This window comes from Anomaloglossus baeobatrachus, chromosome 6, assembly GCF_048569485.1.
Source record: "Anomaloglossus baeobatrachus isolate aAnoBae1 chromosome 6, aAnoBae1.hap1, whole genome shotgun sequence".
In the NCBI taxonomy this organism is placed as follows: Eukaryota; Metazoa; Chordata; class Amphibia; order Anura; family Aromobatidae; genus Anomaloglossus; species Anomaloglossus baeobatrachus.
Window position 1 is genome coordinate 446,142,031 of NC_134358.1, and position 16,890 is coordinate 446,158,920.

General features: G+C 50.0%; 1 protein-coding gene across 1 annotated transcript in view; it reads left to right on the top strand.

Annotated features, from left to right (window-relative positions):
- Positions 1–16,890, top strand: part of GADL1 (glutamate decarboxylase like 1) — a 495,595-nt gene that overhangs the window by 276,669 nt on the left and 202,036 nt on the right. Inside the window, exon 8 of the mRNA XM_075315246.1 lies at positions 10,182–10,236. Coding sequence (XP_075171361.1) covers positions 10,182–10,236 — 55 coding nt within the window. The remainder of the gene's footprint in view (positions 1–10,181; positions 10,237–16,890) is intronic.

Here is a 16,890-nt window from a genome sequence, read left to right on the forward strand (position 1 = left end):
ACCGCCGCTATGGTGGGTGAAGAGTGAGCGGGTTGCTGCTAGCGATCGTCTGGAATGTCACAGACGATCTATGTACACCAATCTGCCCTAACCCGTGAGGGTTGTATGGCACAGATCTCACGGCTCGGTGTACCTGTTGCACGGGGAAGCACAGAGGTGCCCACGCACGTGTGCCAGTGGAAGTCACGAGAATATGGCACGAGGGTAGCACAGAGGTGCCCACGCACGTGTGCTTTCAATAACCAGGTGAGTCCAATGGAGACTTGAGGAGCTCACCTGGGACAGGAACACGGCCTGTTGACGGGGGTACTGCCGGAGCAGCAAGGCAGGAACACGGCCTGCAAACGAGGTACTGCCGGAGCAGCAAGGGCCAAGCCCACAAGAGACAGTAATGCCTGAGCAGTGGCGTGGCAGCACGCTGCCAGACATCTAAACATAGAAGGACGGTCGCGCGCCGCCATGATGGCAGGGGGAGCTTTTAAGGAGGTGCAGCTCCACCCGAGGGCGGGCGCGAGGCGGAGATGACGGACTTGACCCAATCAGGGTCCACGACGTCCCAGCCTGGCCAGTCAGGATACACCACGTCACCAGCCTTGTCATCAAGCCGTGTGACGTCAGTGAGCGAATCAGGACCCACCACGCATTGCACATGCTCACCCTCCTGCCTCTGGGAAATAGAGGCGGGATCCTCGGTCTCACAATGTGGAGAGATAACGGGAATCTCACTGCTTCCCTGAGCAGTAAACCTCTGCACATTGCGCAGCCTTGCAGACCTTCGGGGCCGCTGAGCAGGAGAGTCTGCGGCAGGCCAGGAATGGGAGACCGCTTCACTCCTTGTAACAGGAGAACCACTAGGTGTCACCCTTCTGCTGCCTCTCTGAGAAGGTATCTCCTGCACACTGCGCAGTCTGGCAGACCTTCGGCGCTGCTGAGCAGGAGTGCTCGTGGCAGGCAAGGAATGGGAGACTGCCTCAGTCCTTGCCTCAGGAGAGCCACGAGATGTAACATTACCCCCCCGTCTAGGCCCCCCCCTGTCCGTGCTCGAAGGCCGCTATCAAACCCGGGGCGCGGATATGATCCTCCAACTCCCAGGATCTATGCTCCGGACCATGGCCGGCCCACTCCACGAGGTAGTACCTCTTGCCCTGTATGACTTTTGTCTCCACAAGTTTTGCCACCTCAGGGTCGTCGGACGGGGAGTCGGTTTGAGCCGGCAGGGACCCTGAGAATTTATTAAGTCGTACGGGTTTCAGGAGGGACACGTGAAAGGTGTTGGCTATAGCCCAGCGTGGAGGGAGCTGGAGTTGATATGCCACTGGGTTTACCTGCTGTAGTAATTTAAACGGACCCAGATACCTAGGGGCGAATTTGGCTGCCTGTACCCGTAGGTTAACATTCTTAGAGGACAGCCATACTAGGTCACCAGGGGCGAAGGATGGTGCAGGGCGGCAGCGAACATCAGCCGTTGTCACCATCCGGTCTTTAGCCCTTTTAAGAGCCTCTTGGGTGTCATCCCAGATCTCCCGGGCCTTAGTCGCCCAATCCTCCACTCTAGTATCGGGTGACGTAATGGGCATCGGAACCGGGATTCTGGGATGTTGTCCGTTATTGAGTAGGAACGGAGTCTGGCCAGAGGATTCATGGACCGAATTGTTAATGGCAAATTCGGCCCAAGGAAGGAGGTTAGCCCAGTTGTCGTGGTGCGCGGATATAAAATGGCGGAGGTAAGTTACCAAGGTCTGATTAGTCCTCTCCACTAGTCCATTGGTCTCGGGATGGTATGCGGAGGAGATGTTCAGCTCTATCTGCAGGAGCTTACAGAGCTCTCTCCAGAAGCGAGACGCGAACTGGGGACCCCGGTCGCTCACCACCTTGTCAGGCATGCCATGCAACCTAAATACATGCCGAATGAACAAGGTGGCGAGAGCACGTGACGTCGGGAGTCGTGGGAGAGGCACCAAGTGGACCATTTTAGAGAAGTGGTCCGTGATGACCCATACGACCCTGTGCCCTGCTGACTTGGGCAGATCTCCCAGGAAGTCCATCCCCACCACTTCCCAGGGACGATCCGGCACTGGCAGTGGGTGAAGAAGACCTGCCGGTCTCTGCCGGGACGGCTTATTCCGAGCACACGACATACAGGCTCCCACATATTCCTGTATGTCCTGGGGTAGTCTCGGCCACCAATAATGCCTGGTCACCAGGTCTCTGGTCCTTTTGACCCCGAAGTGACCCCCGACCTTGGAGGCATGGGCCCACGATAGCACCTCGTTCCGTAGTTCAGGGGGAACGAGGGTTTTGCCAGGTGGCACCTGGTCCAAAGAAGTGGGAGTGACCATCCTCAAGCTGTCCGGGGGTAGTATAAGACGAGGCTCCTCCTCGTCCTCCTCCAACACAACCATACAACGTGACAAGGCATCGGCCCGTACGTTCTTCTCACCGGCCAGGTGGCGGATAATAAAGCGGAACCGGGAGAAGAATAAAGACCAACGGGCCTGCCTTGGGTTCAGGCGTTGTGCTGTCTGGAGGTATGTGAGGTTTTTGTGGTCAGAAAAAACCTCAAATGGATGCTTCGCACCCTCCAGGAGATGCCGCCATTCCTGGAATGCTAGTTTCATCGCCAGTAACTCCCTATCCCCTATGGAGTAGTTCCTCTCGGCCGGAGAAAAGGTCTTGGAGAAAAAGAAACACGGATGTTTCCTTCCTCGTTCGTTTTTCTGGTACAGGACTGCACCTGCACCGACCGAAGAGGCGTCTACCTCCAGTAGGAAGGGTTTGGAGATGTCTGGACGATGAAGGATGGGAGCTCTGGAGAAGTGAGTTTTGAGAGTGTGAAATGCCTCTACCGTTTCCCGTGTCCATGCTTTGGGATTAGCGCCCTTGCGGGTAAGGGCAATGATGGGTGCTGCCACCGTCGAGAAGTTGGGAATGAACTGGCGATAATAATTGATAAACCCCAAGAATCGCTGGATCGCCTTCAGCGAGCGGGGCTCAGGCCAGTTCATCACTGTCTCCAACTTCCCCGGATCCATTGCTAACCCCTGACTGGACACTATGTACCCCAGGAACGGCAAGGATTCCTGTTCAAAAACGCACTTTTCCAGCTTAGCATATAACGAATGGGTGCGGAGCCTCTTAAGTACTCGGATGACATCCCTCCGATGGGTGGTAAGATCGGGGGAGAAGATAAGAATGTCATCCAGGTATGCAACCACGGAAAGATACAAATCCCGGAAAATGTCATTCACAAAGTCTTGAAATACGGCGGGGGCATTGCAGAGTCCGAAGGGCATTACTAGATACTCGTAGTGACCGTCCCTGGTGTTAAAGGCGGTCTTCCACTCATCGCCCTTTCGGACTCGCACTAGATTATACGCCCCGCGTAGATCCAGCTTTGTGAAGACCTTTGCCCCGCGGAATCAATCAAATAGCTCAGTAATGAGGGGCAAAGGGTATTTGTTCTTGATTGTGATTGCATTTAATCCCCTGTAATCGATACAGGGGCGCAGATCCCCTTCCTTCTTCTGCACAAAAAAGAACCCTGCACCAGCCGGTGAAATAGACTTGCGAATGAACCCCTTCGCCAGGCTGTCCTGAATATATTTGGACATAGCCTCCGTCTCTGGAGCAGAGAGTGGATACACTCTAGGGGGCTCGGAGCCTGGCTTCAGGTCTATTCGGCAATCATATGGCCGGTGGGGAGGAAGAGTATCTGCGGCCCTTTTGGAAAAGACATCCCTGTAGGCCTCATAAGGTGTCGGTAAACCCGGCCCCTCAGTATTCCCTGAGGACCCAACCGACCTAATGGTAGCGGGTGGTTCGGTAGTCACGAGGTGCTCTCTACAGGATCCTGCCCAGGATGAGATCTCCCCTGTTGCCCAGTTGAGTATAGGAGCATGCTGTCTCAACCAGGGAAGGCCCAGTAGGATCTCATCCGTCCCCCCTGGAAGCACCAGGAAGGACACCTGCTCATGGTGTCCCGGTGGTACATCCATCCTGAGAGGGATGGTGATCTGGGTGATAGGATCGAGTAGTATGGACCCGTCGACTACCCGGACCCTGAGTGGCTTGGGCAACAGAACCAGGGGAACTGAGTATCGGGTTGCCAGGGAGGTCGAGATGAAATTGCCTTCAGCGCCTGAGTCCAAGCAAGCCAGGGCAGAGAAGAGAGTAGTGCCGAACTGCAACTGGGTGCTGATAGTCAACCTAGAGGGAGAAGTAGCGTCTAGAGTCCCCCCTCTGATAGAAACTAGACGCTGTCTTTTCCCGACGGTTTGGGACATAGGGTAGCTATGTGTCCCCTCTGCCCACAGGAAAAGCAGATGACACAAGACCGAGAACCTGGGGCAGAGGAGACCACCTTGGACACCTCCATTGACTCCACGGAGTCGCCTACAGGACTGGCTGGGGGACCTGTCTGATGGAAGACGGGAGTCAGACGCTTTTTAGGCCGAGAAGACGTGGGTGCTGAAGAGACCTCGAGCCTTCGCTCCGCTTGGCGGATGTCTATGCGAGAGGCAACCTGAATCAAGGACTCTAAAGTGGCAGGCACCTCACGTGTGGCCAGTGCGTCTTTGACAAACCCTGCCAGGCCCTCCCAAAACACAGGGACAAGGACCTTATCCGGCCAGTCCAGCTCTGCGGCCAGTGTCCTAAAGTGTACAGCAAAGTCCCCGACTGAAGCAGACCCTTGCCGAAGTCGTAGGAGGCGCAGCGTGGAATCGTGGGTGACTTGAGGCCCGAGGAACACCATTCTCATGGCCCCAAGATAAGCTGCTAAGTTATTCACCACACGATCTCCGCGCTCCCACAACGGCGTGGACCACTTCAGCGCTCTCCCTGTGAGCAGGGACTGGACGAAGGCTACCTTCGCCTTCTCGGTAGCGTAAAGAGTCGCAGACAGCTGTAAGTAGGTGGTAACCTGGTTTATAAAACCACGGCACTCAGAGCTGTTGCCGCTAAAGCGCTCCGGAAGCGCAAGGCGAGGAGACCTTCCGCCCAATAGCACAGCCTGGGTAGCCGCCTGGGTGGCGACTGTCGTCAGAGTAGTCTTATCGGAGGAAGACTGCTCCACTGCTGCCAATCGTGACTCCAACTGCTGCACATAACGCAGCAACTGCTGCTGCTCTTCAGCCATAGCCAGACCTTTGGCGCGACCGTAATGTTACGAGGGGGACCCGGGGAAGCGTGCCAAGATGGGAAATGGACTGCTTCCGCCGGTCAAGGTCCACTGTGCGGTGTAAGGGACCGCCGCTATGGTGGGTGAAGAGTGAGCGGGTTGCTGCTAGCGATCGTCTGGAATGTCACAGACGATCTATGTACACCGATCTGCCCTAACCCGTGAGGGTTGTATGGCACAGATCTCACGGCTCGGTGTACCTGTTGCACGGGGAAGCACAGAGGTGCCCACGCACGTGTGCCAGTGGAAGTCACGAGAATATGGCACGAGGGTAGCACAGAGGTGCCCACGCACGTGTGCTTTCAATAACCAGGTGAGTCCAATGGAGACTTGAGGAGCTCACCTGGGACAGGAACACGGCCTGTTGACGGGGGTACTGCCGGAGCAGCAAGGCAGGAACACGGCCTGCAAACGAGGTACTGCCGGAGCAGCAAGGGCCAAGCCCACAAGAGACAGTAATGCCTGAGCAGTGGCGTGGCAGCACGCTGCCAGACATCCAAAAATAGAAGGACGGTCGCGCGCCGCCATGATGGCAGGGGGAGCTTTTAAGGAGGTGCAGCTCCACCCGAGGGCGGGCGCGAGGCGGAGATGACGGACTTGACCCAATCAGGGTCCACGACGTCCCAGCCTGGCCAGTCAGGATTCACCACGTCACCAGCCTTGTCATCAAGCCGTGTGACGTCAGTGAGCGAATCAGGACCCACCACGCATTGCACATGCTCACCCTCCTGCCTCTGGGAAATAGAGGCGGGATCCTCGGTCTCACAATGTGGAGAGATAACGGGAATCTCTTGGCTTCCCTGAGCAGTAAACCTCTGCACATTGCACAGCCTTGCAGACCTTCGGGGCCGCTGAGCAGGAGAGTCTGCGGCAGGCCAGGAATGGGAGACCGCTTCACTCCTTGTAACAGGAGAACCACTAGGTGTCACCCTTCTGCTGCCTCTCTGAGAAGGTATCTCCTGCACACTGCGCAGTCTGGCAGACCTTTGGCGCTGCTGAGCAGGAGTGCTCGTGGCAGGCAAGGAATGGGAGACTGCCTCAGTCCTTGCCTCAGGAGAGCCACGAGATGTAACACCCCTCCCTCCACCCAGGTGAGGGCTGGGACAGGAGTGGTTAATCCCACACAAATAAACAGATGGGGAAAAAACAAAACTCAAACTCACAGACAATACATTTTCATGAGGAAAGTAAATGAAGGAAGGAAATAATCAGACAAGATTATCTCCACAACACACCAAACAGCACACAGACGTTCACAAGCAATTGGATATCAAAGCACAAGGACCGAGGTCCAGGGGCTGGGTGGAAAACTTTGGCCTGAGGGGCAAGCACACGGCAGTAGCCCATCCTTACTGTATTTACCTCTGGCTCTTCATATAGGGAGTAGAGGTTACCTTCTTCTTGAGCCATTGAGCCATACAGTCAGAGGTGTAGCTAGAGGTTCAGCTCAGGGAGGAGGGGGGGGCAGAACATCTTAATCAACCTTTAAACAGGTAAACATGGGTACAAAGGAACCTCAGCAGATTAGTGACCTGCTACTGGAAATACATTTCTATACAAAGGCCACCACTGCTCTTACTGCTATATGGTGATCATGTGGTGGTAGATGCCAGTCCTGCGGAACATACAGGAGATTACAGTACAGTTATATATAGTGACTTAAAGCTGACATTCTTTTTGATGGAATCATTCACTTTTCCCGTCTTTTCCAGTTGGTCTAGACCAATATGACAACTTTTCCAGCCATGACTCTTCTACAGAGATTACAGGAAAGATACATTTGACTCCTCTCCTTTCCAGCTCCGTCCCTCTTTGTTCCTAACCTGCACAAACTTCTCATCCTGCTGTCACCCCAATATCCAGCTGCTGCTGCCATATGTGAACCTATTACTGCACCTTCTGTGTGGTAGAAAAAAAAAGGGTTCCTCTAACTGCCCAACATAGTCATGCCCACCGCTGTGCCCCTTGCACAGTAATAATGCCTCCTTTATGCCCTCTAGATGGTAAAATTGACCCCAGGAAATATTACAGCCCTGTGCAAGTGCCCTAGAAAAGTGTCCTAATTTTTCTAATAGAAAGTAATAATGCCCTATTTGCCATATGTTGCCACTTTCCAAGACCCATAGTGTTTCCATTTTTTGGGAAATTTAGGGCTTGTTTTTTGCGCCCTGAGTCAATGTTTTTATTGATAACATTTTCGGGTTTATATCATGTTTTGATCTCCTGTTTTTATATTTTTTTTTCTGTTTTTGCAGCTGCCAAAAACCACAATTCTGGCGTTTTATTTATTTATTTTTTTCATTATGCTGTTTATCAATTGGATTTATTTATTTTATATTTTGACAGATCAGATTTTTATGAATGCAGGAATACCAAATATGTGAATTTTTTTATTTCTTTATTTTTTAATGTGGTAATTAGGTGATTTCAACTTTTTCTTTCTTAATTTTGTAAACTTTTTTTTTTTTTACTTTTCACTGTATTTGTGTGCCCCCTTAGGGGAGTTAAACTTATAATCATCTGATTGCTGGTGCTTTATACAGCAATGCCATAGCATTGCTGTACATAGCAGAAATCACAATTTCCTATGAAAGCCAGCCACTGGCAGATTTTCACAGATTTACCATGATAACATATGCCTGACTGGCATAACAAAACATCAACGTCCCATGATTGCATCGCGGTAGCGCTTAGGAGGGGTTAGAAAGGTGCACCCAGCTGATAGTATATTAGCGGCAGAGAATGACTGATTATCACAGCCATCCTCTGCCATGAAAGATGTGGGCTGGGTTTTCAAGATTGCGTCAAAGACTGGGAGACGCCATATGACATAGTTCATTCTACATCATTAAAGGGTTAAAAATAATGTTTTGACTATTAAGAGAAGCTGAGCCATTGATTTTTCAGTTTGTAAACACTAAACCTGTTACCATACACCAAAAATGGATAATTTTGCACCATTTGACAAAAAAGCATGATTAGTCTATACGCACCATATGTATATAAACAGTGGGACGCCAGGCATCGGCCCCAAATAGATTATTTTTGGAACTTTTTTTATTGTAACAAATATAGATGGTCCGACTTTTGCATGGTGCCATTAAAAATTCCATTTAACAATTTACCGTGCCTTGAAAAAGTATTAATACCCTGTGAAGTTTTCCATATTTTTTCACATTACAACTACAAAACTGAATGAATGAAAATTGAGCAGTGAAGTAAATTCAGTCTAATAAGAACCTTACATAGTCCTGAATACTCAGCTGTCGCACCTGCATCATTGACCCTATTGTTTTGTTTCTTCTTTAGGCTATGTGTCCACGCTGCGGAAAATGCGTGGATTTTGCCGCGGATTTCTCGCGGAAAAGCCGCGGATTTTCCAAAAATCTGCAGCACCGGCACTTCCCAGCCATTTCTATGGCATTTTGGAAATGCTGTGCCCATGCTGCGGATTTTTCCGCGTCGGATTTGCCGCGGATTTTGATCCGGAAAAATCTGCAACATGTCAATTATTGTTGCGGATTTTGATCCGGATTTTGGCTATAGAATCGGGGAAAAAAAAAATCCGCACCAAAATCCACGGCAATTCCGCGGTCAATCCGCAGCAAATCCGCACCTTTGAAAAGGTGCGGATTTGCCGGGAAAGTCGCGGATTTTTATGCAGAAAAATCCGCAGCAACATTCTACCGTGGACACATAGCCTTACATTTAGTGCCTTGAAAAAATATTCATACCTGTGTTTTTTTCCACATTTTTTACATGACACCCGCAAACTTAAATATATTTTGTGTGGTACACCAACAACATGTAGCAAGTATTTGTAAAGTGTGAAGGAAATGATATATCATTTTATAAATATTTTAAAAAAAGCTAAATGTGACAGTTGTGATGTGCATTTGTTTTCAGTCCCCTTGCCTCAATACTTTGTAAGACCACCTAAGTCATTTGGGGTATGTCTCTACCAGCTTTGTACATTTTCACATTTTTTATTTATTTTCCTTCGTTTCCAATAGTCAAAACTTTTATATTTTTCTGTCCACTTAGACGTATGAGGGCTTGGTTTTTACAAGATGAGTTGAACTTCTTATTTTATTTTGCACTCTAGTCATTAGTCTCTTAAAGGAATTTGAACCTGCGAGAGTCTGAAAGCTTTCGTAGTGTTCCTGCATGTAGCAAGGCCTTAATAGACCCCCGGATATCATAGCAACTAGTGATGTGCGAGCTCTAAAGTGCTCCAATGCTCAATCCTCAATTCAAGCTGATCAGATGGTCGGACGAGCTCGACGTGAGTAATAAGCATTATGGGAAGTTAATGATTTGACTGTTCGTGTCTCTGCCACATGTAGCCAGCCATAAACAGAGCATTTCTGTTGAGAGGGAGGGCAGGGATTTTTGTTTTTTTTGTCACAGTATGTCCGAGAACGTTGTTCATAATCTGGGAGAGCCATTCAGAGACTGCGTATGGCTCTCCCTGAGATGCCGGAACACATCATGCAGTGAAGCAAGCTTGTGCGTTGTGGTCATTGTTTCACAGACGAAATATCAGAGCACCCGCGATACTTGGCCAAGCTCCATGAGTATCCGAGCTTCCTGAGCATCGAATAACGAGCAATGCCAAGCATGCTTGCTCATCACTAATAGCAACCCATCGGCACCCTGCGTTCCTATCATGGGAGCACTGATGGCCACATAAAATGATGCTCCCCCATGTTAGCTCCCTGTTAATGCCCCTGTTAAAGTTTGACAGCTGCATTTAACAAGTTAAAAGTCACAGATAGAACTCGACTCCACATATGGCTGTTAGTGGTAGGTTCTGGCTGTAACTCCCAGCCGAGTATGGGGCAAGTTCACTCCGTGAGTCCACTCCATACACCCACTACCGACTTGTGTCATACATGTACGACAGACCCCAGCAAGGGGTAAATATTACAAAGTTATTGCATTACTTTCATTCATTCAATCACTCATTCATCCATTCTTTATTTTCTTGTGCTTTATTTAGAGGAAAAATGATACCAGAAGACCTGGAAAAACAAGTGTTAAAAGCAAAGGAAGAAGTAAGTAAAAAAAAAAAAGGACTTATTTATTGCAAAAAGGTTTACAGCTGCCAATAACCACCAGATATTTGCATGAAGGCCCCTTCCAATTCTAATCACCTATTCCAGTGCTGAAGAAAAGCCCATTGGATTAATATGTGCAATATGTATTAAGAAGTAAATGACTATTAATGAACTCCGCATATTGTTGGGGACTGTTTTGCACCAGTAATGCACTAATGTATGGTGTGCAGTAGATTTCTCCTGAAATGTGGTGAAGTCATTAAAAGCCATATTGTTACGGTTGCTGCGAGCACTGGAGACTATGTCCAGATTTCTTGCTACTGCACATGTGCGAGCGCTGGAGACTAAGTCCAGATTTCTTGCTACTGCACATGTGCGAGCGCTGGAGACTAAGTCCAGATTTCTTGCTACTGCACATGTGCGAGCGCCGGAGACTAAGTCCAATCTTGGAGCCATTGCACATGTGCGGGTGACATCATCGCTGACACAAGGTCACATGTCTCTGACACCTTCTATGCCGATTGGTCGCTGGTCATGTGCTTGTGACGTCTTGCTCGGTGATAGGCCAGCATGACGTCACTCCTGTCGTTCTGGCAGCGGATTGGCTCTGGTGTCCTCCATCTTGGATGAGGCACAGAGTCTATATAAGACCCTGACACACGCCGCATGGTGCTCAGTCCTCTTGGTTCATGCATATGAGTAGACGCTCTGTGCGCGTTCCTCTAGGCATTCCTCTGTCTATGCTAGGTGAGCGCTACCGGCAGGGTAGCGTTCTTATACCTTACAGCTTCGGCTGCTGTCCGTATCCTTACCTCTTAGGGGAGCGGACATAGGCAGGTGCCTGAGGCACATGGTCTGGCTGGGCCTTGTGATTCTACTCGTAGGTGGACGTTGCCGCTAGGGTAACGTTCCTTATACTGCGTCTGGCAGTTGTTCGTATCCTCGCACACTAGGGGAGCGAACAGAGGTAGGAGCTTTGTGCGGCTTACGCTGCTGTTCGTCTCCTTTGCACCACTAGAAGAGCGGACCTAGGCAGGTGCCATATCTAGTGGTTCGTGTCCTCGCACACTAGTGGAGCGAACGCAGGTAGGAGCTTTGTGCGGCTTATGCTGCTGTTCGTCTCTTTTGCACCACTAGAAGAGCGGACCTAGGTAGGTGCCATTTCGCACACATTGCCTTTGTCTCTGTGATTATTAACAGAGATCATTCCACACACCCTCCAAGTAAGGGAGGAATTGCTTTACTTACTTATTATATCCTTCTGTGAGTTAACAGAGGTATTGCACTCTGCCATAGTCTGCAGCAAAGTCTTTGCACGGTGGACCCTGACTGTCTGATACTCCTTTCGGTTATTATCAGACAGCCCCCCGTAACATTAGGACTGAGCCAAGGGTCTGGCAGTTATGGCAGAATATCAGCAGTTACACCGTTACATACAAGTACTTGAGTCACGGCTCAAGAGTATAGAGGATAAACCTCAGACCATGGTGACATCTGCACATGATCCTTGACTTGCTCTGCCAAACAGATATTCTGGCGATGCCAGATCATGTCGTGGTTTCATTAGTCAGTGTCAGATACACCTAGAGGTCAACTCTTCTCACTTCTCTATGGAGAGGTCCAGAGTAGGCTTTATCATCTCCTTACTTCAGGACAAAGCCTTAGAATGGGCGACTCCCCTATGGGAGCGCTCTGATGTGGTTACTCTGAGACATCAAGACTTTCTTGATGCTCTTAAGGCAGTATTCATGGGTCCGCAGGTTACCCATGATGCGGCCCTGAGTCTGTTAGATCTATCTCAGGGTTCGTTATCCACTAGTTCTTATGCCATTGCTTTTAGAACTCTGGTGGCAGAACTAGATTGGCCAGAGAAGGTGTTGATTCCTATCTTCTGGAGAGGGTTGGCAGGCTATGTCAAGGATGCCCTTGCTACTCGTGAGGTCCCTGCTTCTCTGGAGGACTTGATCACAGTAGCAACGAGGATCGATGTACGCCATAAGGAACGTAGACTCGAGGTCTCTTCCTCACGCCCTAAGCATCGGGTTATTCCAGTTGTTGAGGGTCCACTACCATCTTCCTCAGCATCTGAAACATCTCCCACTCCTATGGAGTTAGGTCATACGTTCTCCAGACTACGCAAGTCTGGTCCTCCTATATGTTACGTATGTCGTCAGGCTGGGCACTATGCCAACAAGTGTCCTAGTCGTCAGGGAAACTCCCTGGCCTAGTAACCATTAGAGGGGGGTTACTAGAGACGTCTTCTGCACCCTCTAAGTGTTGTATCCCAGGTCAGCTCTCGTTATCTGAGAATACATGGCCTATTATGGCTTTTGTGGATTCCGGAGCTGACGGGATTTTTGTGTCCTCAGGATTTGTAAAGGGACACAATATTCCCTCTATCATGTTAGAGGCGCCTATTCCTGTCCGTGTTGTTAATGGAACTATGTTGTCTGACTCCATTACATTGAGGACAGTTCCCTTGCGCCTTTCCCTGTCTCAGGGTCACATAGAGGAGATTTCTTTTCTTGTTTTGCCTGAAGGTATAGACGACGTCCTTCTGGGTCTTCCATGGCTTCGGACTCATGCTCCTCACATTGACTGGGAGTCTGACAGCATTATTAGTTGGGGTTCGAAATGTCAGTCCCGATGTCTTCCCTTACCACCTAAGGTCGTTGCGGTTGCATCAACTGATCTCTCTCCCATACCTACACCCTATTTGGATTTCGCTGACGTGTTCTCCAAACAGGGTGCTGAGGTTCTTCCACCCCATAGGCCGTATGACTGTGCCATAGACCTTATCCCAGGTTCGGTTCCACCTAAAGGCAGGGTTTACCCCCTGTCGATACCTGAGTCGGAGGCCATGTCGACCTATATAAGAGAGAGTTTAGAGAAGGGGTTCATTCGTAAGTCTGTCTCTCCCGCGGGAGCTGGGTTTTTCTTTGTTCGGAAGAAAGAGGGTGATTTGCGTCCCTGCATAGATTACAGGGGTCTCAACGCAATCACAATAAAGAACAAATACCCATTACCTTTAATTTCGGAGCTCTTTGACAGACTGAGAGGAGCTCAAGTTTTTACGAAGTTGGATCTGCGGGGTGCGTATAACTTGGTACGAATTCGAAAGGGTGACGAATGGAAGACCACTTTTAACACCCGAGACGGTCACTATGAATACCTCGTCATGCCTTTTGGGTTATGTAATGCACCCGCAGTATTTCAGGACTTCGTAAACGATGTGTTCAGGGATTTACTGTTATCCTCAGTAGTGGTGTATCTGGACGACATCCTGATTTTTTCTCCTGATCTGGAGACTCATCGTCAGGATGTCGTTCGTGTCCTTTCCCCGTTTAAGGGAGCACTCATTGTTTGCTAAACTCGAGAAATGTGTATTCGAGCAGTCCTCATTGCCTTTTTTGGGTTACATTATCTCACAAGAGGGTCTGGCTATGGATCCTGCGAAGCTCTCTGCTGTCCTGCAATGGTCCGAACCTCATTCCTTGAAGGCGGTGCAACGCTTCTTAGGATTCATAAATTATTACAGGCAGTTCATAACCCATTTTTCTACTTTGGTGGCCCCTTTGGTGGCCTTGACTAAGAAAGGTGCTAATCCCAAAGCCTGGTCTACTGAGACATCTCAGGCTTTTGAGGCAGTAAAAAGACACTTTTCAACTGCTCCCGTTCTTCAAAGACCCGATAAGAATAAGCCCTTCCTCTTAGAGGTTGATGCCTCTTCAGTGGGTGCTGGTGCGGTCTTGTATCAAAAGAACGGTGCAGGTAGAAAAAGGCCGTGTTTCTTCTTTGCTAAAACCTTTTCACCGGCAGAGAGAAACTATACCATTGGGGATAGGGAACTGCTCGCCTTGAGATTAGCCTTGGAGGAGTGGCGTCACTTGCTGGAAGGAGCGAAACATCCTTTCCAGGTCTATACAGACCATAAGAATCTGACGTACTTACAAACCGCTCAGCGTCTGAATCCTCACCAAGCCCGCTGGTCCTTGTTTTTCTCCCGCTTTCACTTCTCCATCAACTATCTGTCTGGGAGTAAGAATAACAAGGCAGACGCCCTGTCTCGCTCTATGCTTTCTACCCAGGAAGAGATTGACGAACCTCGTCTTATCCTTCCCTCCAGGGTTTTTCATACGCTCTCCCCTGTGACGTTAGACCAAATCCCACCGGGCAAGACCTTTGTTCCGCCTGATCGACAGAATGATATACTGTCATGGGCCCACACCTCAAAGGTGGGTGGGCATTTTGGTATTAGGCGGACACGAGAGTTACTGGCGAGGTGGTATTGGTGGCCACACTTAGCCAGCCACGTCAAGAGATATGTCGGTTCCTGCTACTCGTGTGCTCGCAACCGTCCATTACGGCAGAGACCGGCTGGGCTCTTGCATCCTTTACCAGTGCCAGATAGACCATGGGAGGTGGTAGGCATGGACTTTGTGGGTGATCTTCCATGTTCACAGGGACATAGATTTGTGTGGGTCATTACGGACCATTTCTCCCGGATGGTTCATCTCGTACCGTTATCGAGAATCCCATCTTCCAGGGTACTAGCCAAACTATTCCTCAAGCATGTCTTTAGGCTTCACGGGATGCCAGATCGTATCATTTGTGATAGAGGCCCGCAATTTACTTCCCGTTTCTGGCGAGATCTTTGTAGCCTTCTGCAAATTGAGTTGAATCTCTCTTCGGCATACCATCCGGAGACTAATGGTTTGGTTGAACGTACCAATCAATCTATGATTATATACCTTCGACACTTTGTTGCTGAGAACCACGATAACTGGTCCTCCCTCCTACCCTGGGCAGAATTTGCCCTTAACAATTCGCTGGCTGAGGCCACTGGGCAGACACCGTTCGTACTCAATAATGGGCAACACCCTAGGGTACCGGTACCGTTTCCCGCTGCTGCACCTCCTCCTCTTGTGGCCGACTGGGCAACTAATGCCAGAGAGGTTTGGGATCGGACTCAAGAGTCGATCCAAGCAGCTAAGGACCGTATGAAGACGGTGTCCGATCGGTTTCGTCGCCCGGCTCCTGTCTTTTCTCCAGGGGACTTTGTGTGGCTCTCTGCAAAACACGTGAGACTTAGAGTGAGCTCTGTCAAATTTGCTCCTCGCTTCCTGGGTCCTTATGAGGTTCTTCGACAGGTAAATCCTGTAGTCTATCAATTGAAGTTACCTGTCCATCTTAGGATTCATGACAAATTCCATGTCTCACTGCTAAAGCCGGCTATTTTACCTCACGCTCGTGAAGTGCACTCTCCTGCCTCTGATTCCTCTCGCTCTAGCTATGAGGTACGAGCCATAGTTGGTTCTAAGATGGTTAGAGGGCGCAGGTTCTTCTTGATAGATTGGGAGGGCTATGGCCCGGAACATCGCTCTTGGGAGCCTGAGGAGGCTGTCCATGCTCCCGACTTAGTTGCCGATTACCTGCGTCGCCGGGAGGGGGGCCCTTGAGGGGGAGGTACTGTTACGGTTGCTGCGAGCACTGGAGACTATGTCCAGATTTCTTGCTACTGCACATGTGCGAGCGCTGGAGACTAAGTCCAGATTTCTTGCTACTGCACATGTGCGAGCGCTGGAGACTAAGTCCAGATTTCTTGCTACTGCACATGTGCGAGCGCTGGAGACTAAGTCCAGATTTCTTGCTACTGCACATGTGCGAGCGCCGGAGACTAAGTCCAATCTTGGAGCCATTGCACATGTGCGGGTGACATCATCGCTGACACGAGGTCACATGTCTCTGACACCTTCTATGCCGATTGGTCGCTGGTCATGTGCTTGTGACGTCTTGCTCGGTGATAGGCCAGCATGACGTCACTCCTGTCGTTCTGGCAGCGGATTGGCTCTGGTGTCCTCCATCTTGGATGAGGCACAGAGTCTATATAAGACCCTGACACACGCCGCATGGTGCTCAGTCCTCTTGGTTCATGCATATGAGTAGACGCTCTGTGCGCGTTCCTCTAGGCATTCCTCTGTCTATGCTAGGTGAGCGCTACCGGCAGGGTAGCGTTCTTATACCTTACAGCTTCGGCTGCTGTCCGTATCCTTACCTCTTAGGGGAGCGGACATAGGCAGGTGCCTGAGGCACATGGTCTGGCTGGGCCTTGTGATTCTACTCGTAGGTGGACGTTGCCGCTAGGGTAACGTTCCTTATACTGCGTCTGGCAGTTGTTCGTATCCTCGCACACTAGGGGAGCGAACAGAGGTAGGAGCTTTGTGCTGCTTACGCTGCTGTTCATCTCTTTTGCACCACTAGAAGAGCGGACCTAGGCAGGTGCCATATCTAGTGGTTCGTGTCCTCGCACACTAGTGGAGCGAACGCAGGTAGGAGCTTTGTGCGGCTTATGCTGCTGTTCGTCTCTTTTGCACCACTAGAAGAGCGGACCTAGGTAGGTGCCATTTCGCACACATTGCCTTTGTCTCTGTGATTATTAACAGAGATCATTCCACACACCCTCCAAGTAAGGGAGGAATTGCTTTACTTACTTATTATATCCTTCTGTGAGTTAACAGAGGTATTGCACTCTGCCATAGTCTGCAGCAAAGTCTTTGCACGGTGGACCCTGACTGTCTGATACTCCTTTCGGTTATTATCAGACAGCCCCCCGTAACACATATACTCCTCCACTTTATTACCCCACACACT